Source organism: Netta rufina (genome assembly GCF_964035555.1).
Source record: "Netta rufina genome assembly, chromosome: 1".
Taxonomy (NCBI): domain Eukaryota; kingdom Metazoa; phylum Chordata; class Aves; order Anseriformes; family Anatidae; genus Netta; species Netta rufina.
Genome location: NC_140123.1, coordinates 82,752,307 through 82,780,159, shown reverse-complemented (window position 1 = coordinate 82,780,159; position 27,853 = coordinate 82,752,307). Strand labels below are relative to the sequence as shown.

The window sequence follows — 27,853 nt, the reverse complement described above, 5'->3', positions numbered from 1 at the left end:
TTCAAGCATGTTATCAACTGCTTTCCTGTTGCTACAAAACACAATTGTACCAATGTCAAGGACAAAGCTTTCCTGATCTAATTCTCTTTACCTCCCAGCACACACAGAAAAGTGTTGAGTGTTTATGGTGCGTGTTTTTAAACATCTCACAGTAATGGTTCACTGGCACATCCTGTTGAAAATTGTTTGCTAGTACACTAAGTTCTTCCTAAAAAAAGTCTTATAAGTTTAGAGAGGAACAACTCCATCCATTAGCGCCTGGTCCAAAATATACAGAGGCTAACAGAATTATCCCAGGACTGGGCTGTGGCACATTTATGTAAGTAAACGGCACTCCCCCATTCCACATTACAGCATGCAATGTTCCAGCAGGTTGGTTCATGTGACACCTGAACCTTCAGTGTCCTGCTCACATGCATTTTGTGACTGCTATATGTTGTCATCAACTTTGTGTGCTAAGCACCATAAGGTACTAAGAGTTGGAAATCTACCCTGAACTACATTGCATGCTTCCTTCCAAGTTCAAAAGTTCAGGCACACAGCCGTGTACCTGCTAGCACATCGAGAGGCTATCAAGATCTTGTAAGGAGCAGAAATTGCTTTGCTTAAGTGTACACTTCAATAGTGAATTTGCACTTGTCTGTGCTCCGATAGAGGTATACATGCATTTTTTTGAGTAAACTAGGTGCAAAGTTTCACTCAGGTTCACCCACCTAAATAATATAATCTAAAGGTACCTTCATGTGACAGTGCTGAAACAGTCACATGTGAGTTAAGCCATGAGATAAAGTTACCACTCATGTTATGTGAAAGAATGGGAAGAAGCTCCAACCATGAGTCCATTCAACAGGTTGAAAATTATCTTACTCTAAGTCAGGATCCATTTTAGATAAGACATGCCAAATAATGGAGTTTGTTTAAGGAGTGGTTTCTGATTGTGCTGTGTGAAACACCTTTGTAGTTCAAATGCACCAAAGCAAGCTTAGGAAGTATCTTCAGGCCAAAGTGAGTCACTGAATATAAGACCTGTTTAAGGAAAACTCAGGGAACCCAATAGGGTGTTTTTGTTCAATAAAATTACTATCTAGTTTTAAAAGTGATTCCTGAGCAGCTAATAAAGTGGGGGTGTCCTTTCCTTCAGAGATTCATGGTGCTAAGTGATAGAGGGTGCTTGTCCAGTATTGCAACAGTACAGGGATACAAGGAACAGTTTTGAAGCTGGCAACACAGGGCATCCCTCTAGAAACAATGTCTCCCTAAGGCAAGTGTCAAAAAGATTGTCCTTGGAGGAGACAAGGAAAACAATATCCTAGACCTAGAATCTCCTTGAAGTTATGACATGAGATAGATCACCTGACAGTTTCTTATTCTGTGCTGTTTTGAATCCCCTGAGTTAGGCAATTCCCTTCTGAAGCCTGTTTCTTGCTTGCTTGCTTGGCATATTGCACCTAAAAGAATTAATGACAAAACTCAGCGAGCTCATAGTAGGACGCAGAAGCAATAAATACTAATAAGATTATTTATATGCCACTGGAGTTCAAGTGAGAAAAGCACTGATCTGGAGAAGTAAGTCAGGCAGACTTCAGTTTCACATCTTAAAGAATGGATATAGGCAATGAGTAAGTACTTATAGCTAGCACTTCAACACAAATTTAGCCTTTAGTGCATCTTTACATGCTTGCTCTCTCTACATGGTCCAAGAAGAGGAATATAGGCTTAAAACCCCTCTGTCAGTTATGTGTACAGTTTACTACTAGTGCTGACTTGGAACACAGAAAGATAACTGTGCTCTCTTATTACAGACCCCCAGAAAAATCCCTCTGCCATAGGTATGATCTGGACTTGCTGAATCTGCCTTGCCTACTTTCTTACATCCGACCCACTTTTGTAGCAACATTGCAAGACTGCAACATCATTCTGAGATGGGCACATGCCATAAGAGCACTGGAGATTTGTGGACATCTGAGCTCAAACTATCAGAAAACAGCACTAATACTGTACATCCAAGCATTTTAGAGAAGGCAAGATGGATGAGCTGGATTGTCCTCCAGATGGACTTTGTGCCATTGATCACAACCATTTAAAGCCCAGCAGCCATGATCATAGATAGCCCTTTGAGTCCAGCAGTTCCACCAGTTTTCAGACCACGTGAATGTCTACTTATCTAGTCCTTACTTCATCAATTTGTGTTTGAGAATATTGTAGGAGAGTGTGGAAAGTCTTGCTCAAATCAAGATAAATGACATGCACAGTTCTCCCCTCATCCCCAAGTAGATGATAGAAGGTTATTGGGTTGGTCAAGAAATGGTTTCCTGGATCTCTACTTTGAACCCTGTCATATACACAGGGACAGAGGTGAGGCTGACCAGCCTGTAGCTCCCTGGATCCTTCTTGTCCTTCTTGAAGATAGGAGTGACGTTTGTTTTCTTCCAGTCCTCAGCAACCTCCCCACAACCTTTCAAAAATAAATAGGAGTGGCCCTGAAATGGCATCAGCCATCTTCTTCAACTAATAGGTTTGTCTTACCAGATCATGGACTTGTGTCTGTCCAGTTCTGTTTATATATTCCCTGATCTGCTCTTTCTCCAATGAGGTAGGACTCTTTGCTCCTTTGTCTGTTTTACCAGTAAAGACTGAGGCAAGAAAGGCATTGAGTACCTCAGTCTTTATAGGATCATTTGTCACCAGGTTCCCTGAGCCATTCAGCAGTGTGTCCACATTTTCCCTAAACTTTCTGTTGATGCTGATATACCTGCAGAAACCTTTCTGAAAGCCCTTCACATCCTGCACCAGATTCATCTCCAGGTAATTTTCCTAACCCCTATGCCCACACCCTTGGACAGTGACTTTTTGCTGAACTTTCCTCTTGTTTATTTTACTGCTCTGGAACACAGGAGTATTTCAAACAGTGAAGCACATCTGGCTTACTTTAAATATTTCACTCTGAATATATGCTGATCTTGAAGCTCTGACAGCACTCTTCACCTGCACAGAACTACTTTTAACTTAACTGAAGGCATCTAGCTTCATTGTATCTATTGCATCAATTTTTAGCCTCTCTCCCCAGCAAGATGCTATGAAGTTTGTTGGAGTATATTTCAAGCTTGAAACACTTTTTTTCTTCTTTTCATTTATTTTCCCTCTCTCTCTTTTTTTTTTTTTTTTTTTTCCATTTTATTTTTAAAGTGGCTTTTACTGCAATTAATGAATCAATTTACCAGCCAATACCATATGTTATTATACACATTTTGCAGATGAACACCTTGAAACTCAGGGGAATAATACTACTTCTCCAGAGAGACACAAACAATGACATTTCATCTTATAGTTCACTGTAACTATGGAAAGTAATAATGGATGAAGTAAACCAAAACAGGTGAGATGCCTTAACATATCATAAGGAAACTTGGAGTTCAAATCTCAGTATGAATTCCAATTCTATAGTTCATTTACATTGCATAGTATTTTTAACTAAGACAAGATCTAGTAAAGCCTCATTCAAAGTCAGTGCATTTACCGTTTCCAATAATTAGCTGGTTTGTTTAAAGCAACTTCTGACAGGCTAGTGAATCCAGCACATAAATAGCAGATGTGGGAGACATCTGTGCTAAGCTATGTGACTTACAGGGTACTCTGCTGATTGTTGTACTGGCTGTCCTCAGATGTTTTTTTAAAAAACTGCAACCTGTTTTCAAGTGTCATTGAACCAATTCGTATTTAGAATTTTAAATGGATAAGATATAAACAGAAGACTAATTTCTGGTCAGTAAGCAAAGGATTTTGAGTTCATGTAAGTAATTAAACGTGAAAAATATGAGGATGCTGTTTAGTTATCTAAAAACAGCATGAAGGGTGGGATACAATTCTTTAAAATGGCTCTATAGATTTCAGATTTTTTGGATAACTGAATCTCTTCCCAGTGCCATTTGAGATGCCTTTGCATATCCTGCTTGGGACATGCAGTGTCAATCTCAATGGAATAAGGTCTCCTGTCTCCAGGGTCTCAGATCTGCAAGATATGATGACATACTGGATGCTGTAAAGCATCCCAAACAGCTTTGATCTACGTATATGAAGGCAATTAGGATCACTCTGTCATAACATTGACTTGAATCCTACATCTTATTACAAGTTCTATCCTGCAGACAATAAGGATGGAAAACATCCATTTTTTAATTATAATTGTGTGAGGCACAGTAACTGTTTCAGACTGTGCACAAGTACAAAGCATAACTTTCTAAGTCGTAGTGAATACATTCATTAACAGATAAAGAGAAGTGATGTCTTTAAAGCAGAGGACTCAGAAACTTTTGGTTCAGTTCTTGGCTCAGTTTCCATTTCATCTTACAAAAGAGGGTCTTTGCTGCTCATGAAACAGAGAGAACCTCAGTGGGGCACTGTGAGGAGAAATGCACGAAGGTTTGTGACAAGCAAACGAGTAAGTGTGCTGAGGGACTAAGAAACATGTTTTTACAATAAATGTTAATCTTTATTTTCTAAAGGCAATAACTCTCTAGATTCCCCAGATGAAAAGAAAAGCACAGGGAAAAAAATAAATCCTATTTTAAACATTTCTACATAAGAATGTTAGGAAGAAGAACTAGAAAAATGTGTGTAAGGATCATGTATCATGTCACCTATAACTGTAAGTAAATAAAAGAGAATACTGGCCATTCATAAATAGGAAAAAATGAAAATGAGTGCTCACTTAAGAACACTTAAAGCTTACTTAATAACAGAGCTCAGAAAGTATTCAGTCCAAATTTGTTATGTTCATTAACCTCCTGGAAACTAATGGAGCACTTGAAACTACTTCATCAATAACCTTCCAATTAGTCCAGTTCTTAAGGGAAGAGAAAGTGCCGCTATGTGGAGTCCCCTGGTCCTTCCCCAGCCATGGCACCATGTGCTGTTTGCCAGTGCTTGCCTGGCTCCTGGCGAGATAAGAGTTCTCCTTTGCAACTCACAGCATCAGCCAGCTGCCAGCATCAATATCTGCATGCCACTTTCTATAAAGATGATACTTACTGCCTAATATGAGCTCTCATCTGTAGTTTTCTCTATGGGTGCTAATTCAAACATAATTTTAAAATTCTATTTTAGATTATATCTTCTTCCTGTAGCATGTAATGAAGCTGTTCTCAAAAGAGGCCTCTTGACTTTCTAGAGAACTGCAGTACAAGCAAAAATGACGTAGAAGAAGCATAGGTATAAACTTACAGAGATAACATCAACAGTAGTTAATTATCCAATACATCTATTCAAGCTCATACCTCATTGAATGTATTGCTTATATTTGCCTCAGTTCACTGTAAATCCACTTTTCATTACTGTTCACAACCCACAGATGTTACTCTTTTGACATATTCTAGAGGCAAATATATCGACACTTGGAGAGAAAATTAAACACACCAAATGTCTAATGAGCAGTTCCCTTCTACCCTGCACACATTCAAGGGCCAATATTTTAGTGTTGTAATGAAATAAAACCCTTTCTTGAACAGAACTATGCTAGCATACTTTGTTCATCACTTGTACCTATTTTCATCATGTACTTGTTGGCTGCTCTAGAGCTCATTAAAATAAAGTCTCTTTTGGAAAGTGTTTCTATATTCCAGTGATCATAATTTTAAAATATGGTGTTCAAGCTGCTTAGGTTATATGAAGTGTGCTTAGATACATCTGTAGCATCTAAAGACAATGATACGTACCTGTTGTCCTTGTTAAGTAGATGCAATTGAACAGAAATTGACTAGCAAATACTAAGAAAAATACAATTAGAAATTAAAAGTGATTAACAACCATTATAAAGATAAATGGTTGTTAATCTAAAATGCTTTGAAACATGGAAAAAATAAAAAAATAGGAAATAAATAATACTCAAATATAGAGATCATCAGGAGCAAACTTTAATCATAAGATAAATTTTATATACCATAATTAATAAATTTGCTTTTTGCAGCATATCTTGCCTTGATACTTACTTCTCTTCTGGAAAAATTAACAGAATTGTTGTTCATTTGAGCTATTGATAATTTACTAATGAAAATTAAATGAAGTAATAGCAGCCATAAAGGATGTTTGCACTGAAGCACAGCAGAATTCATTACAATCTCTGCACATTGAGTTTTGCTTTATTCTCCCAAATCCAGCCATTTTTTAAATAATCTAGTTTCTACTGTTTATTAATTTTCACTTTTAGTGACGAAAGATCTTTTCTTTCAAGCAATTCCATAGTCAAGATGCCACTAAAAATATTAGCAAATTTCCCTTCTATGAAGATTTTATGGACTTGCATGGAGATTGCAGCAATTTCTTGTTTAACACTTAAGTGAGCAATACAGACTACACTGACAGGAGAATTTATAGACCTTTCACCGGGAGCATGCCAGAGACCTCCCTGTGCTATGGGTGCAGAAAGCAAAGGCATCTTCCTAAAGTTAAGAAGTGATCAAGGACCCCCATGTTCCCCTCCACTTCTGCAGGTACCTGGTGACAACTCCTTTTCAAAGTCCACAGATCAAGACACAGACAATGCCTTTTCTCTAAATTGTTTCATGAAACCTTCAGTGACTAATCAAGTTTGGAGTTGCTGTGGTTAAGTTGATAATATCACACAGTACATTTCTGTTTCTAAATTGAGCGCTCTTAATTTTTAGAATCAACTTTAGAACCAAGTCTTTTCCCGTTAATGTAGCAGCTGCTTTCCAGAAACAATTTACATTATGCATTTTAGAATTCAGTTTTCTCAAATAGTCCTTAGTAAATGCACTTACCAAGAGAAGAAATAGATGGGCCTTGAACACACTAAATTCCAGTTTGTGTACTGAAGAGCAACACTCAAGAAGATAAAGAGCTGAGCTAGTTCGTTCTCTTTTCTCTAGCAGTGACCAGTAGATATCACTGGAAAGAGCATTGGGCATCTATCTGTGAGGTAGTTCTTCCATTAGCACAACTTTCAACCTTCCAGCAATCAGTAGCTGAGGGACCTGTCCTCCTGAAACAGAGTTTATCCTCCTGGATCAAAAACTATCCCTTTGTTCAAGACAGAACACCCTCTTTTTCCGATCTTCTGCTAATAGAGTGCAGAAGATCCTTTGGTAACACACCCCTCCAACTATTTTGAAAACAATGAATTTGTTCTTACCTCCTTTTCTCATCTCTTTTCTCATCTCTGATTAGTCTTTGAATACTGAATGGACATTCTTTCCTGTCTCATGATAAATTCCAATTAATAGTATTGGGAAAGAACTTCATGAAAAGTGTTCCATGGAAATGAACATAATATATCAAGTTCATTTACATGCTGAATTTGAAAAAAAACTCTAATAGACTAGGGAAGCATGACTTTTTTTTTTTTTTCTTCCCCCAAAAAGAAAGAAAACAAGTCACTTTGACTCTTCCCCATTATTTCATACATTTACTCATTCTTATTTGTTATGATCAGTTTCCTTCATATAGGTGCTAGAATACTGCATATAATTATATCCCTCTGGATGATCTTTGAGAAAATAGGACCTGACATTTGCCACACGCATTCTTCCCATGCCATGGCTGGTGTAAGTGACAACATACCAAGGCTGGTTCTTTGGCAATTTCTAAGTTCCTTTGGAATACCTGAGTGAATATCATCTAGTGCTTATTTGTCCCAGTACACTTTATGAATTTCTTCTAAAGCATCTTCTATTAACAATATAGTTAAGACACTTGTTGGGAATTAATTTCCATAAGAAAAAGCTTGAGGATATGAACCTCCCAAACTCTTCCAACACAAGGAATTGTATTATTTTTATGTATTAAGGAATGTCTTTTCTCAGTGTATTTGAAAAAAAAAAAAGTTTTATTATTAGTTCTTATATTCTTAGAAAGTTGTTCCTCCAATCTTTGTGGGGTTCTTATATCACAACTTTACATTTAACTTGCAAGAGCTCAAGCTCATTTTTATTCTCAAATTACATTGTTATTTGTAGAATTTTGACATTCTGTTTTATAGAACTTTTTTTTTCTGTCGTTTAACTACACCTTTAAAAAGGACACAGGTTTTGTAGCATATCCCCAGCCCCTGCAGAACTTGCTGTGATTACAACTGAAAACATAGCTATACAGCAGTAAGGCAATAATTCCTGTGTGTGAGATTTGCCCAGAGATATAGCCCACAGCAGGAATATGCTTGGGATTGCAAAATTTGGTCTAACGCGGTACAGTTCTTTCCCAGCATCATTACTAAGAACTCAGTAACAATGTGAAAAATATTTATCAGCAGCTTCAGACCTGAGCACATTCCATGCACATCTCACAGAGGCCACATTCCCTGCAAAGCACGTTGATGGAAGTCAGCAGTGGAAGATCATTTTGTACTGTGCCTTTCTTCAAGCCTCTCCTCATTTTGCACATCATTTTGAGGGCAAGGTTACATTTGTAACTCTCTCCCTCTCAGGTAGAACAGAGGTTTTTTTTCAGAAAGAACCACCTAAACCCTTTTATAGGAACAGCCTTAACAGGACAGCAAGCAGCACTATCCAAATTTCAAGGTCAAATGCCAGCAATACAAGACGGTCAGCAGTTGTGATACAAAACACAATCACCCCTACACCCATGACGGATAGGTTACATTTGACAGCCCTCTGCTTCGTGACACTTAGACACAGTGAGTGCACAATTCAGCTGCAGTAGCTCCAGCCTCTTCATTGAAGATTTCTCTAATGTGCCCTGGCAGAGAGGCTAGGAAAGCTGAATGCTGCTGAAACTTGAAAAGACCCAATATTAAAGAAGATGTAACAGCAACAGCTCTCATTTTGCACTGACTGAACTTCCTCTCTGTCCACACAATACATCTGAAAGAGCAGTGGAGGCATGTGCTCAGTTTAGTGGGAAAACCAAATGTCCTTTTTCAGATGTACTTTAGAGCTCTGATCAACTTGATGAAACCTGCCTCAAGCATACACTCCAACGATCAATAAAAATGCGGCTGCTTAATGATGGCAGACTTCTAATTAAAGTGGAGCAGTCTAGGTCTAGAACTAATTTTAATCAAAAGACCAGCCTAATTATCATACTTGCTTTACAAATGAGCTCACGTAGATACAAAAGAATTTAAATTTGGAGGCTAGAAATTATTTACAGAAATAGGCAAGGACAGATACCAGTAGACCCGGATCGCCTGTCCTCTGCAGTACCCTCTTCAGTAAGAAACATTCATTCATGGCCTTTCAAAAATTGTTTTTCTATTTGATCAAGAAGGATTCAGGAGAAAGCAGGGGAGTCACTCAGTGATTTTTGACAAGCCTGTCCCTGAGGACCCAGATCACAGAGGTTACAGCACTCAGCCTTCCAGACCCTGGCAGCATAAAACTGGAATGGCTGATTTAACTTGCAAAGCTAATAGCAATAAAGAGAAGTGTCAGGGCAAAGATAACACTATTATCCACAGAAATACTAGTATAGGCTTTTAAAACCAGTTAGAAATTTTGCATGCAAATTCCTATTAAAGCAATTGGAGCAAACATCCAAACCCATACACATCTTTGGAAAATCTCAACAATTTTACCAACCCAGGATTTATATTCAGTAGAAACAACAAGGAACTAAAATTAGTGCAAGACAGGTGGCACTGAACATACAAGAAAATTTCATCATACTATACAGGCAAGAATTTTAAGTTATCTACAAATACCGCTTCTTGTCCTTGTAAGGTATTGAACAAATCTGCTGGACACCACTTTTTTTTTTCTTTTTTTTTTCTTTTTTATGTCACAATCTTCTATAACCATGTTTTTTGCTACGTATCTAGTAATACTAGCAAACTGAATTGCTGTCACTTAGTGTTACTGCATATTTGCATATTTATAGAGATATGTGTGCACATGTTTTTGCTACAGCAAACAGAAAATAGAAACAGTAGTATAAACTTTAATAAAAGTGATTTAAGCTAACATTTTTGTTCATATTTGCAATGAACAGACTACACACACAAGCAGTTACCACAACTCAGTTTACTCAGGGTAATTCACTAAGCAACAGCAATTCAGATTTGTTGGAGCCCTTGCTTTTCCAGAACTATCCTCTAACCCTCTAAATAAAGATGCCTCACAGATAAATTATGATGTTTGCAGTTCTGATTTTCATCCCCCCGATACACAGTCACACACACGCAAAGTGTACATATATTTTCTGAAGCTTAATGTAACATTTGCCAAAAAGACATTTTAAAAACAGTCTCAAAAGTCAGTTACTCACTGATCTGATTGGTAGAGGCACTATAAAAAGCATTGACAGTAGTTGGGCTGGTAAACCACCTGTAGTAAGAGCAAAAGAAATCTGTCAGTACGCTTAAACAATTTTTATGAATAGAATAAGCAGAGATAAAAAGTTTACTCAGTGGAAAGAGAAAATGTAAAAGATTGAGGATACATTAAAGTTAAATTATTTCTCCAGTTCAGCTACAGTTTCTGGAACATTGAAATCTATTGTTTAATGGCTTTACTTTAAGTGCACTTACTCGATGAATGTTCAACAAGACTGATTGTTAAGCTTCCTATTACCTAATCCACTGTATTTCTAAGTGATGTTTGTACTTGTGAGGTCTTCCATGATGACAAACTGAAGTCCTGACTTCACCCAACAGAGGTGCAACATTGATAGCAGCTGTAAAAACTCTCTAAGTTTTATTATACCTGTCTTTCAACCATGTGCAGAGAAACTCCCTCTTGAAACTAGAGAGCATTTTGAAATGACTGAAGTGGCTTCAGACTCTTTGCTGAATAGGCACTTGTATGATTAGGATGATGTTAGCAACATGGGTAGGTCCTTTCTGGAAGCCTAAATTTGAAATAAACAGCTTCACGCTCTGTATCCTACCCAGTGAGCATCAGTGTGCCCATAAACAAATGGACATGCTCAAAGCAAAACTAATTTTACATGAAATGTTACCATTTCTTCTCATGTTTAGATTTCTCATATTTACTGGAAGGAAACCTAGATTTGAAATGCAAATAGGATTTATGAATCTCCTTAGCCTAAGCTCATCTATATTGGCAGTGGTTTCACCCATATGAGTGGAAAAATCTCAATAGGTTTCAGCAAGATCCAAATCCCCTCTGAGGAAATTCTGACTTGACTGAGTCCAAGATTTCACCTTATGCTCTTATAATGAAGAACTGAGAAAAAATTAAAGTAATAAAGATGATGAGAATTTGTAGTTAACTCATAATAAATTAGAAACAACTGTAATAAGCTTCCAAAAAAAGGAAAATCATGATTTCTTTAGCAACATATTACTCAGAAGTTTTGTAAAGCCTGCAAGCAATGAAAATAATGCAATTGCTTTGGAAAATTCCTTTCAGAACGAAAAGATGGCAGCTGCAAAACAAGGAGTAAGACAAAGGAAGATCTATCAAAACATGGAAAATGTGTGATGGTGGTGAAATTCAAGTGCATGATTTGTGCTTTAAAATAGCACCGTCAAATGAAAGAGCTATCTTCAGGGCCTGACTGTTGTTCTGGCAGTTGATGTCCTCACATAGACCATGTAACAAAGGGGAGTGTTTTAGGATGGCAGCAGCCTGTCTTTTATCAATAAGTTTATCTGCTTCTCTCATGTTCAAAGCTGAGCAGCTTCTTTTATAATGCAGTAACTTGAAAAAGTAACCAAGGAAAGCCAAGGGTGATGTCTTGTAAATGTCTAAACCATCCATCACACTATACTCTCTAATTGCCACAGATAATTCTCCCACTTTTTTTTTATTAGGAGATGCTGAAGGGGAGGAGCAGGGGGAGGTTGTTTATTTTGGTGTGTTTTCTGTTTCCTCTATAATAAGGGAATGAAATGTGAGAGGTAATGTAGTGAGATAATGGAAAACTGAAGAAAGAATGCTTATGGTGAGGGGATAAAGAAAAAAAATAGGGGCTCTAATTGACCACATTTTAGTTTCACATTTGTTGACATCAGTGATGAGCTGAAATGTTTTGAAGGATTCAAGCCAGGCACTTGTGCAGTGGTACTGCTCTCTCAGCTTAGCAGTAGCTCTGAAGGACTCTATCTCTCTTTGACAAGGAGACAACCCTGGAGGGACCCACCTGAAATGCTCAACACTATAATTTGGATTTTACTCAAAGTTTGAACAGACACAGCATTGCAACTTCTACCTCACCCTGTGGGTTTGCTCCACTTAAAACATCCTTTCTATTCTCTTGAACAGCAACTTCTAAGCATGAAAAAGGCTTCCAAACAACAAACAACTCCCTTTTTACAAATCCTTCTTACAGTGTGTGTCTTACAGGGCTCCCTCATTTCCAGGCACAGGATCAAGGGCCTGAGGCAGATAACTTACACTTCAAAAGAGACTAATGTGCTTTGCTCTCTTCCCCATCCTCTTTGCTGTTGCACTCCCGGGGCCACACTGAGCTCACTGCAACCAGCTCATGATGGGAAACACCACAAGGAGTGATTAAAGAGTTCTTCAGGTACAAGCAATGTCTCTCTAACATCACAAGTTTTCACCTCTTTTTCTGGGTGAGGAGCTAACCATAGCAATGCATGTATTTGTCATAACAGAAACACCTCACTTGGCCTGAGTGCAGCCAACACTGCACCACTGCTGGCCACACTTTCATACCTATAAAGCTACCTCATCACTTGCAGACAAGCTGCTGAGTCTCATCACAATCTCTGTATCCTGTGGCTACTCCTTTCTTCATGATCTATTACCGCAACAGCAGAGCCCATCTTGTCTTCTGAGCTTAGTATAAGCCAGACACCAAGAGCAGTTTCAATTTTCTCACTGTAAAACTGAACTATGTTCTTTTTCACAACAAGGCCTCAAGGACAACCCAGTATGAAATTCGTTATGCTCTCAAGCAGATAGAAAGAGAAAACTTAGTAGCTGTACCAAGGCACAAAAAGTCACAAAGAGATTTCTGGTGACAAGCAGTGTATACTGCTGAATTTTATATTTGATGTTTAGAGACTCTGGCAAGGAGCATATTTGCAATCCAGCATTTTGTTGTACCTTGCAAGCCACTCTCAAGAAGATTTAGAAAGCATTTACCACAAGAGAACAGAAATAAGTGAGACTGCTTCTATTTAGACTAGATGAACAACTTTACCTCACATTTGTCAGCCTCTTTCAGTGAGTGCCTTGAAATGACTGAGTCTTCAGTGACAGACCTTAACTAATAATATATCAAATTACTATATGAAGACCTGTAATAAATAACTGTCAATGTTAAATTTTAAGGTGAAGCAAATTTAGAAATAGTTCTCACATTCCTGTTTGAAGTCTGGTTGGTCATTTGCTCTAAATCTGGTTACAATGTCAGTGTATTTGACCCACTACCAGGACAGGAAAAAGAAAAAAAGAAAAAAAAAGAAAAAAAAAAAAAAGAAAAAAGAAAAAAAAGACAAGCATAACAAAATCTAAGCTCCCATTAATTACAGACTAAATAATAAATCTAGAATTGTTTCCTCTGTTTCTATTTCTTATTAGCATGTGAAAGAGGAATAGCTGAGTGTAATGTCCTGTAACATTACCTATCAACTACTGCAGCAGTCAAAACATAAGGCTATGGACTTGATACTCGTAAGTTTGATATCTCTTGCAAAGAAAATCTTGTACTGAGATAACAAGTGAGGCAGATACTCTAATAGGTTTGTGTTACAGCTATCTCCACCATATCTTACTTCCTGAGTTAAGAGCATAGTGTGCTACAATGGCAGTCATGAAAAGCGTTGACTGGGAATGATTACAATACAGGGAAAAGCTTATTTCTTTAATTCTCCACAAAGCATGAACTGAAGTTGCTATTTGTTCTCTCAACTTTTTGAGTTATAGGAAACACTCCAATTGAGCAGAATTTGGTATGCAGTGTCCAAAATATATATTTTTTTAATTTTTGTTGTTGTCTTTTATAGACATATACAAAGACGAACTTATGAATATATAATGCATGTAAGCTGGTCAGAAGCAAAAGACAGTACAAAGTTACTAACGAAGCTGGAATCCGGAAAATTTCTTCCCAAAATAACAACTATAAAGAAAAACTTCTTCAAGGTGACTTTGAAGGATGTGTTTCCTCTTCTCACTGTTAGCCCGCTTTATACATTTTCCTGCATAGAAATAAAAGATTAGCCTCCCAGTTCAGTCTGCCATCTGTCTCCCTTGGGGCTGGGCTAGAAACAGGGATGGTGAGGCTGGGCTCACCCTCCAGTGCCACATCACTGTTTAAAATGAGGTTCAAAGGCCAGGAAAAGGATTCAGGAGGGTCCTTTCCAGTCTCTCCTCTCCAGAGCAAGCCCACCCACAGGATTTCCGAGCTCAGAGCCCTGAGTTTCTACAGAAGTCAACAGCCTTCCTGGAGTCTTTTGTGGCTTCTTTTCCTTTTTTGCAGCTGGATCTTTTGTGGTGTCCTTGACCATGTCCAGCCCAGCACCTCCCCTGCAGTGAGCCAAGGGCCAGGGCTGACAAACAACAGTGTGTGGTCAAGAAATTCAAATAGGTCGTAGAGGAAACACAGGAACACTTCTGGCATGCCCTGCTATAGGGCTGGCTACCAGATGCCTACATCTCCAGCATGTAAGGCTGAGTGAAATAATCTTAGAGGTCATTTCCCAACTTCAAAGGAAAAAGACAATAATAAGGAGTTGTGATGCCCAGAAAAGTTCTCTGACTCCCTGTTACATGCAACTGTGCTATAGGTGTTAAGAAGCATAGATTCAATGACTGTTAAAAAGGTGTGTATATACATATGCATATTTACACAAATGAACATATATGGCTCCATGGATGGATAAACAAATACCACTGAAACACTAATTCTTCTCTATCTTTCCCTTCCACACTGTCATCACCTCCCCATACACTGCTTATTCACCTCCCTCTGTTCTAACTGTGTCTTATCTGAATTAATGTAGTTACATTCACACTTGTTCTCCTCCCTCCCACAGTCCACCTTTCCAGCCTTGCCACCTCTGGTCTGCCCTCTCCATCCAACCCGCACCTCTTCATTCATTGTATTCCTTGGGTGCTGCCACAAATCCCTCTTGTATATACTCTCCTGATACCAGCAATTTTTCACCAGTTTGACAGAGCCATCTGCTGAGATACAGACAGGTACTGAAGGCTGCAAGGTGCATCTCCTGTGGCTGTGGAGACTGCAGGGGAACCAGGCCCCTGGGGACCCCAGTATCATGTCATAGCTCCTCAACACCAGATGGGTGTGACAGGTTTCCAGGTGCATTCCTCCCATCCACAGCCTGATCAGCATTGCACATGATGCCCTTCCTACTCCTTTTCACAGAATCATAGAATCATACAATCACTAAAGAATTTAGGGTCCTTAAAGATCACACAGTTCCAATACCTTGGCAGGGTCACCTCCCACTGGACCAGGTTGCCCAAAGCCCCAGCCAACCTGGCCTTGAACACCTTCAGGGATGGGGCATCCACAGCTTCTCTGGGTAACCTGTTCCAGTGCCTCACTACCCTTACAGTGAAGAATTTCATCCCAATATCCAATCTAAATCTACTCTCTTTTAGTTTAAAGCCATTACCCCTTTTCATATCACAACGCTTCCTTTTTGCTGTAGACCCAACAATGTGTAGGTCAGGAAGGAGCAAAACACAGGACAATGAATTTTGATAAATACTCCTGGCTTGGAGGATTTTTTCTGTTTCTTAGATTACAAAACTGTTGAATTCCCAGAATAACTATTTCCACTTTCTTATCCACATTCCTCTTGCTTTATCAAACTCCTTTGTCTTGTACCTCTCGGCTCCTCTGTCCCCTGATAGTGTTTCCCTAGTGTTTCAAGTGAACTAGCACTTTGTTTTTCCATATAGTTGACTATGCTGATGAAACTGAGTCCAGACTGAAATAATATTGCTGAGAAATCTGTGCTGTCTGCTAAATGAATATAGTGTTTCACATTTGGGAGTAATATCACAGTACTATGCGATAACTTATTTACTTATATACTTGTTTTCTTATTTATCTTTATCAGTCCAGAGTGTGGACCATCTTTTAATATATATCTCCAAATATATAAATATTTTGCTAAAACCTACTGAACTAAGGCAAAGGAGAAACAAAGAAAATGGAAACAAACCCCCAAGGGTAATTCTCTATTAACACAGTGCCAGGCTTCAGTATAGGCCAATGATCTGTGGAGTTCAATGAGAGATAAAAGTTTAAAAAATGAAGACAGAAAAAGAGAAGAAAAAGAAGGAAGGAAGGAAGGAAGGAAGGAAGGAAGGAAGGAAGGAAGGAAGGAAGGAAGGAAGGAAGGAAGGAAGGAAGGAAGGAAGGAAGGAAGGAAGGAAGGAAGGAAGGAAGGAAGGAAAAGAAAGAAAGGAAGAAAAAGAAAGAAAGAAAAAGAAAGAAAGAAAGAAAGAAAGAAAGAAAGAAAGAAAGAAAGAAAGAAAGAAAGAAAGAAAGAAAGAAAGAAAGAAAGAAAGAAAGAAAGAAAGAAAGAAAGAAAGAAAGAAAGAAAGAAAGAAAGAAAGAAAAAGAAAAAAAAAAGAAAAAAAAAAAGAAAAGAAAAAGTAAAAGCCTCAGAATGCAGTGGTCTGATAGCCAAAATGTGGCAAGCACTGATGTGTTTAAGGCCATCCTTGACATGCCTTAAACTAGTGGGAATTATTTGTTTATTATAATAAATTAAAACACAGGATGACATTTTTACTAGAGGTGGCAATGGCTCTCTGTGCCTTGGTAGTCCTCAGCTGACACAGCAACAGTGGCCAGTGTAAGGGACACCACCTGCAGATCTCTTTTCTATCCCTGAGCAAGTGCAGAAGCAGAATAATCCCCCAAGAGGAAAAAACACGGCTGAGGGCTCAGACAGGCTTACCCCCAGCCCTGCAGGGAACAGAGCATATAGCTGTGCTGACAGAGAAAAGGTATCGAAAATCAGGTTGGGATGCCCCAAGCCACACTGTTCCCCAGTGAGATGCCCAGAATGGAGCTGGAAGGGTCTGCCCCCGCCCTATATGTATGCACACGTAGGGACAGCAATCCCACCAGAGGTTCCTATCTATCCTCTTATGCAGCAGCCAGTACAGAAGGGGTTATTTTTTCCCTTTTACTCCGCTTCCTGTGGATGAGCTACTTTGTGACCACATATAGACACTGGACCTGTTTATCTTCCTGTTTTGTATTGCTTTTTTAACCAAATTTAAAAAAAAAAAAAAAAAAAAAAAAAAGCAGACTGGAATAGATCTACCTAAGGGCAAGACAAAGGTGATGAGGAGACTGCTGTTAAGTAATCCTCAAAATAAAAGAGCAAAGACAAGGAAGAGAAAGTAGTCAATCTTGAAGTGGTTGGTAGGGTAAAACCTTCAACTTTTTGAAGCATAACCACATGAAAAGACAGTTCTCAGAGGTGACAGCCCTTGAGGTGTACATTCAGGGACTACCTGGCCATTAATTTCCCTACAGGGGGCATTTGCATTCTTGCCAGCAGTCTACTTGGTCTGTGTTAGTGCTGCCTCAACTCTGCTCACAGGATGAGGGCTGCTGATTACAATTTCTGTGGAGAGGCAAGCATTATGTTTCACTGGGTTTAACCATTGCAGTGTCAGAGAAAGGCATAATGAGCTCACGATAACCCACCATTAAAATCAAGCAATAAAAAAAAAACTGAAAATATGCAGCCAAACTATGAAATTCTAACCAAGCACAGGCTGCGTCTGCCCTACTGGCACTCTCTTCATGCCTCATGGACAATGCAGAGACATCCTTGAAATATAGAAATATTGAAATAGTTCAGTATGAGAAGGAATTTCTGGAACCATAAGGAAATAGCACCACAGGAGCTAAGCAGCAGCACTGATTTCAAAGGCTCTGTGCAGAAAGAGTTATTTTTAAGTAGTGTGATTAGAGTAATTAAATTCTGTTTATGTTATAATTTGCATTTTAAGGATTTGATTACCCACCAGTAAGAAGAGAGACTGATTCTTTTATGTATTTGATGACTATATGTGACACAATATGTACTCTCAGGTTTACAAATAAAATATAACATATGTAAATTAAATCATGTCTTAGGCTGTATGACTGCAATCAACAGCAGGTAACTAACAATGCTTATTGCTATCATTAATAATATTATCTCTTGATAATGGCTCCATTCATAGAAAAATTATTTCATAAATCTCTGCTCTATCATTCCAAATTCTAACTGTGACCAAGAGACATAATCTAATTTTAATTGAGATTCAATTAGTTCTTTTTTTTTTTTTTCCTCATTAAATTAAAAGTTTAAACTGACAGAATATGTCTATTGTGCATCGGAACAGGGGTACCTAGAACTTAATGAAAAGAGTACGTTTATGATAAAAATATCCCCAGGAGTTTCTGAATAATTGTGGTGGGTTTTTTTGCCCATAGGCTTTTTCATTATAAAATGTTGCTGTGTGTATAGTTCTATTACAACATAAATTATATAAATTAAATAATGTAATTTAAAACATTGTTAAAAGATTATGAAAATTTGTCTTTTGTCTACTCACTCTGTTTTTGGAACTTCTTTTCTAAGCCAGTAGAAATCAGACTGGGCTGCATATTTGCGAGTTTGTAATACATTGCCAAAATAGTCACTTTCTGTAAATTTAAGCTGTATGGATAAAGCATAGATATTTTTAGAACATGTCCAAGAAATAAAAATAATAAATAAAATAAAATAAAATAAAATAAAATAAAATAAAATAAAATAAAATAAAATAAAATAAAATAAAATAAAATAAAATAAAATAAAATAAAATAAAATAAAAAAGCAGAACTTTTAATTTAAACAAGATAATCACATAATTTTTTAGTCATTATCAAACTAAGTAAAATTTCCACATTTGGCAGGAGGAATAAATATTTTTTAATAAATACTGATGTAAGTTAAGAAATGAAGGGTGAAAGGATCTTTGCAAGGGACTAGTGGAAAGCTCTTGCCTGTGCAGAGAGAAACTAAGGAAATCAAAAGTACCCAAAGATAAATTGTAGACTGCATGTTTCTGTGTCTATTATTAGGGCAGACTCTTTTCCATATGGAAATGGGTCTATACTTATTTCTAAAAGTCCATTTAAAAGCTGCTTTCAAAACTGTAACAAAGCCTCTTGTTTTTTTTCAGTTTGTTTTGCATTTAATTACAAATACTTTGTACTATGTGGCCTTGGAGGATTCTGCTGCCATACTTACCATTCCTCACATTAAACACTTACAAACATAGGGCTCCATGTTCCCATAAGCCTCCAGATCTATTAGCAAGCACCCCCACAACAAACCACGAAATAAAAAGGGATGTTAATGTTTTATAAATCCAGATGATATCCCTGCCAACAGTTTCAAATAGTCCCAGGACTTGTGAGTTACATTTCAGATTATGTTTCAGATCATAAAATTATAAAAAGAATATAAGAAAAGTTACGTTTCAGATTTAACTGGGTTTTGCCACTGTGATTAAGAGGTTTTTGCTAGACATTACCATTACCTGGGCAAGTAACTCCATACCCTGATTGGTAAAGTTGGCCACATTCTCCATCTCATTACACTGGATTCACAGCACTGTCTTGACCCACTTTTCCATGAACAAGGAAGGATGTAGAACTTCTTCAAAGGTTTCTCAATAAATCATGCCTCCTTTTAGCGTACTTTCCTGTTTTCTGACATAGTAACTCTATCACTGCTTGGATTTTAGTGGCTCATGATTGAATTTGTGGTTCTACTTTGCCTGCAACTTGCAGTAATACAATCTTTCACATACACACCACAGTTACCCCTTTGGAAAATGACAAAATATCTTATTCTTTATCATCTTCCTTCCTGCTGTGGCTAGGATACCAAGTCAGGAAGGAATGTTGGATCCTTGTCCAGCATCTGTAACAACAGGGCTGTAGAGTGGTTAAGACCTCCCAGTATGATGAGAAACAAGCATAAATAAAATTCATAGCCTGGAGAAAGGAGGCAGAGCCTATACAGGCATCATCAATTGTGATAAATCAGAAGAAAAATGCATTAGTTTATTCTGAAGGCCATTACTCTGAGGAAGAATGCTTTTGTTTTTGTTTTTGTTTTCTGTTTTTATATGTAAATTAAAAAAAATATATGTTCGAATACTTTAAACCTTAAAAACGTTTAATACTGGGGAGGTTCTTTGTACCCAGGCACATTTTACTCCCAGCAGGCCTGGAGGCCATCTCAATTAGACATGCCAACATTTACACTTTGGACACTAGAGCTAACATACTCAATTCAACATTTAGAAATAACCAGGCAAGCAGAATTCCAGATGTGGGTAAAACTAAGGAGCTGTGATTTTAGACAAGGGTGAAACAAAGCAAAGAATGGTCACAATACGTAAAAGAAGAAAGCCGCAAGTCTGACACTTACTGTTTTGATGTCTTCATTAATATATGTGTCATTCATTATAAACTGGGGATAACCCACTTTTGCCATAACTGCTTTAGCCTTTGAAAAAGAAAAAAGAAAAAAAAAAAAAAAAAACACCACAAAACATTGGCAGACATAACCATTGCTCAGTGTATGACACTTTATTCCCCATTCTTTTCCCATTGCATATTATTATGCCTTCCTGAAGGCATCCTAATTTAACTTCAAACCAACTTGCCTACAAGGTAAATTTGGTGCCACAAATGAGTTTCACACCACATTGTGGAGGGTCTAGATTGTGTTGCCAGATTATCACAGTGGGTCTGTTGATACCTGCAGAGTTTTTGAAGAATTACAGCAATGTGAGCACAAAAATATTTCCTAGCAATTTTTGAGTTAATCAAATGGTCAAATGGTTCTTTCTATAATGAATGGCCAAATGGTTCTTTCTATAATGTTTTCAAAAAGACACCAGGAAACGACCCGTTTTGCTATGGCACAGGCTGGTACACATCCATCTGTTAAAATAGATTTAATTCAGAGATATGGCTGACCCTGGATCCCCGCAAGGGCAAACTGCCACTTACACTTGAGGCCATGTGCACACTTTTCTGAAGGACACCGTACTTTCCTAGAACCCTATGGCTGACCTTTTTATTGTTCTCCACTTTTATCCCTTTACTTTACAGTCTTTCCCCTTTCCCTAACATCAGGAAAGGTGTTAAATAAGACACTTCACATTCCATTGACTTTGTTTTTTTGCTTTTCACTCATGAACTGGTCCCACTGTTTATGTGAAATCCTTGTAAACATGCTGGTGTGGATTGATAGTACCTGTAGATGAGTATTGCCACTTCATAAATCATAGTATGAGTATATAAACAACTTTAGCAATGTCCTCACAAAAAACACCAGCAAGCCACCCAGACACCCAGCATCTCTGTGGATACAACACGTTTCAAAAGAAAAGCAAGAGGATACAAAAGGAAAGGGTGACATAGAAAGAAGTAAAATATGACAAAGCCTTAGAATAACTTAAAGCCATGATGGACCAGAGTAGCAAAAAGATCTCACTTTGTATGTTTTTGGGAAGCTGAACATAACTTCTCCTTAAGCCTTTGGAATTACCCTCATCCCTCAAAAATAACTCTTCTGGAAATACTGTCCTTCAAACAGAAATACTTAAATCCAATTGTATATTGCAAGATATGAAATGCAACAAACTGATTGGCCTTTTAACCAACTACAGCCATACCAGTCCTGCATTCTGTCTGCAAACAGACCCCAGACCTCTCTGGAGGCCCCCTGACTTCTACTTCTCTCTTGCTCCATGAGGGGTTTGTTCAAGGGAGCAAACTATTTTTACTTCTTCCACAGTAAAATTCTTGCTCCCTTCCCCCTCCACAGCATCTCAACCTACAGGGCTTCCTACGAAGATCACAGACAGCAAGAACTGAAATTGTTATTCCACAACTGTAAGAAGGAAGCTGATAGGGAATTGCCTCAGTTTAACCAAAATTATTTTGTCTCCTCTTTTATTTTTCAAGAAGAAAGACCTCTTTGCTTCTTGAAACATCTTCAATTTTTCAATCTCATTTCCAACCCAAAGTCATAATCCTCCATTTGTGACATCACAACTAATTGCAGTTGAGATAATTATGATGTCTCAAATAGAAAATTACAACTTCAGGTGGGAAATTAGCAGCAGGAGCAGATGAACTCTTAAGCAAGAAAGATCCCATTGTCATGCAAATATCCCTAGTGGGGGGAAAAAAAAATCAAAAAGGAAGACAAATGCTGAAGAGGAAATATGAAGTGAGCCAAATTAACTCTCAACAGAATGTTCTCTCAGTTTTCCAGAAGGTACAGCAGCCTTTCAAGATATCAAGATATTTCAAATGCCTGGGGAGAAAAAAAGGAAAAAGAACGGAGCACAGTTCATCTGCAAGTTTGTATATAATCAAGAGCATCTATTTCTTGTTGCCGATGGTGCTGTCAGGTCCAGCTGACTGAACTTTTGTAAGGGATTGGAAAAATTTCTTTTCTATTTCCACTGCTTCAGTTCTAGTTGTTATACTGCTCTAGATAAAGTGAAGAGTAAAACTCATCAGATTTAGTTTCTACTCAGTCAGCTGCTTAAGCAAGTTCAGTGAATCTCAAATAATCTGCATGTGTTCCAGCCATCATTTGAATTGCTTAAAGTAGCCTCTCTGTGTTGAATTTACTTAATTGAGTCCCTTAACACTTTAGATTTTATATCTATTTAATCAACTTATATGATAGAGTAATTCCTTTAAAAGCAATTTAAACTGCAACTTGCAAAAATACAACAATGATTTTTAAAGAAAAAGTAAGGATTTACTGTGTTAGTACAATGTCATTTCACTCATGATTTAGCTAGTACAGTGTCAATCAAATACTGTTGATCATATTTTAGCACATAACTATTTTTTTAAGCTACATTATACCCTTTAAAAACATTCTTACCTTCTAGATTGCCTTCCAAATGAAAGCAAAAAAGATTCACACCTCACTGGCTGTAAGTGCAGAGGACTACAAAGCCAGCCTATGTCTGGAAGTGAGAAGCGCTACTTTACTGAAAGGTGTGGAACATGAGCCCTGTCCTCAGACCCACAGTGTTAGCTATGTGGTCAGGAACACAACATGCCCATCTCCTCTTCACGACATGGACATTTTGGGTAATTGTGGAATATCTGCCACATATATCTCAGTCTTTTCCAAGCAGCCCAGTGAGAGCAGCAACATGGAAATAAGAGTTTTCAGCCCTTTTAAGTCCCACTCTTTCAGCAAACATCTCCAAGGGTGAGGATGATTCCTTTTCTAGGCTGCTTCCTAGCAGATCTGATATAGGCTGACTGAAATATCATGTATTATTTAATATTAATTTTATATTTGAGTCATATTTAAATTTGTTAGTCTTGTCATGGCTCTGCTGCATTAGAAATAGAAGATTGGAAGAGTTCTCCTAACCGGACTTGCTCAGAATTGCTGGGCTCACTTACCAGGATATACAAACTCTTGCTCTGTGCCTTTGACAACTGATGTTAGGAGCTTATGATTTCCATGCATGCGGAAAAAGGGTCAGATGCTTCTGAGATATCTTGTTATACATGCTATATAGAATGCTAGTAAATAACCAAATTTGTCTGAGGATATTTTGAAAGTAAACTCAAAATGTAATGTTGCTCTTAGTACTTTGATGTTTTAACAATGGCTAAAGCTGTCTGTAGTTTATAAGATATACATAAGGGGAAAGTATTATTTTATTGCAATGGTTACTTAGAAATTTTAAACAAAACATGTGTGTTGTAAATGTCTGAGCAAATAGGAAAGAAAACCATATACTCCTTAATAACTAAACACACCGGTAGACCTTATGAGCATTACTAGCAATTCTGGTGACTTCTTAAATGTTCCACTAATCAAGTAGGATAACAAAGATTCAGAAAAACATGCTTTGTTACTACAACATAAAGTTACTTTGCAGCAAGCCAAAAGGCTGTGGCACACCAGTAAATCTCCTGATTCTGACAGTGAAGGAAACGAGATCCTGGTGGAGGGGACAGCTACCTACAAGAGGACGTAGGAAGCTCTGTGAAGACCCTGGGAATTCCTTCACCAGATTTTCTCCCAACAGCTTTACAACAGGTCCAAGCCCTTTCAGCTGAGCCCAGGGCACAGCCCAACTTACAGAATGATAGAATCATTAAGGTTGGAAAAGACCTCCAAGATCATCTGGTCCAGCCATCCCAAACTTATCTATCACTGTCCAAATCATCCCAACTTATCTACAAAGCAGACAAGTTTGAAAGCATCTTGTTAGGAGTGGGTTTCTAAATTTGCACATTGGAAGTTTCTTGCTTCATTTTATACCTTTTATTTTCACTTGAGTAATGTTTAATGGCAGTTTGAAGACTCCTTATTCATAAAGCACAAGAAAGTAGAAAGCTCTCCTAAGACTGGCATGCTCTCTGATAATCAAGTCAGTATTTTCCCCTTGATAAGGTAAAAAGTATGTTTAAAGGATCAGCCTTCCGGGAGGCATGCTCACACATATGGGCAAAGCAAATGAAATGTGACAAATGTACAGGAACCAACAATGTGATAATTGCACATGAATCCATTGTAAACACACCATGCACAACTTTTTATAGTTTAAAGGCTCATTTAATTTATCTAATTTGCATATTAAGTAACTATTTGTACAGGAGGAAAAGGAATGATGTGGTATTTCCCCTAGCCACTGTCAAGACTTCAGACTAGCTTAGGCTATCAAGCAAATGAAGAAAAATCATCTCCATGAGCTTCCTCTCCTGCCACTGAAAGTGAGAGGCTCTGGCAGGGGGTGACACAGAGCAGCAGCAAAATTTAGAGGAAACTGTGATAACTGTTTTCTATCCAAGCAGCCAGAGAGAGCAGGCTTCAGGGCAGAGGACCTGGTATGCAACTGCTCCCTCTGACACTGATTAGGACAGGAAGCTTCACCACTGACTTCCTCAGGGCTGGGATTTTATCATAAGTTACGTCCTTCTCTTTCTGTCATGAGAGCTTTGTATGTCATTTTACTACAAAGTAATAAAAGGCCTTTCACTCTTGATTTAACTTGCCAAGGTGGAAACAAACACATGTGTTTCAATGTTACAAGGCATCATCGGACAAGTGAAATTCTCATTTGGCACCCAAATGTAGTACATGAGGTTTCCAAGAGCCTTTTTTGCCCATTATAGCCAGATCTGGACACTTTGTAGGTCTGCTAGTGAAACCAAGTACTGGCATATTGTATTCACTGTTAAATAAATAAATAAAAATCTCTATATATCTCACACCCAACAAAGTTTTATGAGTCTGACATAGATCTTCTGCATATCAACTTGACTCACAATAACTTTGTGAAGATCATTTTCAAGCTTCTAAAAATAATAAAAAAATAATAATACAATTACAGTTCACTGAAAAATTAGCATGAAATACATTTTGAAAGCTAAAATCATTCACAGCAAAGTAATGTTCCATTTAATTACAAAGATTAATTCAGCCTTTATGTACGTGTCTGGTCTTTTCATTTTTCATTGAAAACAGATGATTCAAGAGCCATCTGGTAAAACTGCTGCATAAATATCACTGCATCTATTTAGGTTTTATGTATAGAAAAAAATGGGAAAATAGTAATGGATCTTGGAAAAACAGTGAAAAGTTCCATCACAGGGCTAAAGCCAACTCCTACAGATATCAGTAGGAAGTGACACACTGTCTTGAGTAGGACCTGGACTGGGCCCACCTTAATAATGTATTTTATTTCCGCCACAGAGGCTACATCAAATGTCAGGGATTTGCACATCATAAACTGCAATCCAAGGTGAAGTAGCAAATCAAGCATTAACTCTTGGCCTGAAACAATAATTTTAAGAGTACTTGATCTGCACTCAACAGACAGTAATACATACTTCAGAATATAGCTAATCATCAGATTATTTATTTTTAAACTTTGCTTTAACTTTCCTCCTATATTTGTGTATCACAATGCAACCTGTGTAGACTGTGCCTATCAAACATTCTTTCCAAGATTTTTAGAGCTAGTGATACATTTAATAAACAATACTGATACCACTCCACACTCCATCACTCTGTGATATTCCCCACCCATATTTCAATAATCATTTTGAAAGTTTTAAATTAACCTGTTATGACAATGAAAAAAACAAACAAACAAACAAACAAACAAACAAAAACCACCTGTGGTTTCATTCTACACTTATAGCACCGTGTTTTGAAAAGTAGCTAAGTCCATTTAACAACTATGTACTGCCAAATGAAAAAAAAAAGTCCTAGTCCTTGCCTTGCTCCTCCCATCATAGTCCATGGTTCTGCTCATGCTGCTGGCAACCACAACCAAGGCTCTGTGAGCTGTCTCAGGTTCTTGCTACATCTTTCTGCAAGATTATTTAGATCATTATTCCAGAAGAAATGTACTTTTTTTTTTTTTTTCCCCACAAATATTTCTTTGCCAGATCAATGAGCTGAATCACTACAGAGAGAGATCCAGCAAGTGCTGGAACTAGTGCAAGACAAGTGCTGGGAACACATGATGTGGGAAAGAAGAAAAGGAACACCACTGGGATTATGTGTTACATTACTTTACCCCTTCCTCTGAATCATCTTTTGAAACCAAAGCCTCATTCAAAGAAAATTTCCTGAGAAGAAATTATTACCAATACACATGGGTACCATAATGTATTTTACCATCCAAGGGAAAGGAGGGGAAACGGGACACAAAATTTTCTAAGCAAACAGTTGGAATTATATAATTACTCTTAATATCCAATAACTGTTACTAACCATAAAGTTACACTTATAAGTTTATTAGGACAGCCAAACATAGAAAAGAGCCAGAAAAAAAAAAAAATAATAATTTACATCACAGTGTGACTCTTTCCTGTCCTAAATCCCTTTTAGTTCTGGCTCTCTGAAAGGTAAAGAACTTGAATGTTCAAGCATTCTAAAACTAATTTCATTGGAATTAAATTTTCAGTTTAAACTAATCCTGCATTGATTTTTTAGCAACAGAACCAAGCTAAATAACAGAAAATCTGAAAGAGTATGACTTCTATAAACATACAAATTCACTGTGATATTTTCACAAACATAACTCCTTAGTTCAATGCAGCAGTATACCTACTCATTATACCTACTCATAATTTTACCTACCAGCTTTGTTCCAAACTCACTCTGCTGCCATGGATGTTTGAATTTTACCAAGAAAAAAAATCTTTTGTCCATTTTGTCTTAATTCAATTTTTCATTTGTAACCTCTGCATAACAATTATCATGATTTCATTATTTTATGCATAGAACATTATATATGACAGGCATGAATTCTGTCTTCCATGAACAGAACCTTAGCTCTGTAAATAAAATACATTTCTTTTTGGCACACAACAAATATCTTCCTTTGTGCTTATACAATACATAAATGATTAGATATATCTCTTCCATAATTTTGAATGAGAGCTTAGTTTGACTCCAGTGAATCAACGGGATATCCAATTACACAATCAAAACTGTTTTTTTTTACATCCCTAAGTGACAAAAAAACCAAACAAACAAAAAAAAAAAATGGTGAATGTGAAAACACCTGAGTAACAGCTTAACAGCTTGGAAAAACACCAAAATCTCAAGCAGTCACAACTCCAATCGAAGACTTCAAGACTTCTGTTTACAGGCAGAAAGTTGTGGAGGACTGGGGAGGAGGCCGAGGTGGGGGGAATCCCCACCTCAATTAAAGAGATCTCAATTAGCAGTTAATGATGGTCATTATATAGCTTACACCCACATGAAGCAATGAATACATATGGACAACATTTTAACCAGAACATGCTTCAAACAAAAATAAAATAATTATTGACTTCAAGAGAGAAGAGCAATGCCAAAGCTAAGTGTGCTTTAAAATTTTACTCT

At 37.5% G+C, this 27,853-nt stretch overlaps 1 protein-coding gene across 1 annotated transcript in view; it reads right to left on the bottom strand.

The window, feature by feature from the left end:
• Positions 1–27,853, bottom strand: part of PHEX (phosphate regulating endopeptidase X-linked) — a gene marked incomplete at both ends in the record, with an annotated part of 98,997 nt that overhangs the window by 14,198 nt on the left and 56,946 nt on the right. Inside the window, 3 exons of the mRNA XM_084306237.1 lie at positions 10,237–10,295; positions 18,507–18,610; positions 20,378–20,455. Of these exons, the coding sequence (XP_084162363.1) occupies positions 10,237–10,295; positions 18,507–18,610; positions 20,378–20,455 (241 nt within the window). The remainder of the gene's footprint in view (positions 1–10,236; positions 10,296–18,506; positions 18,611–20,377; positions 20,456–27,853) is intronic.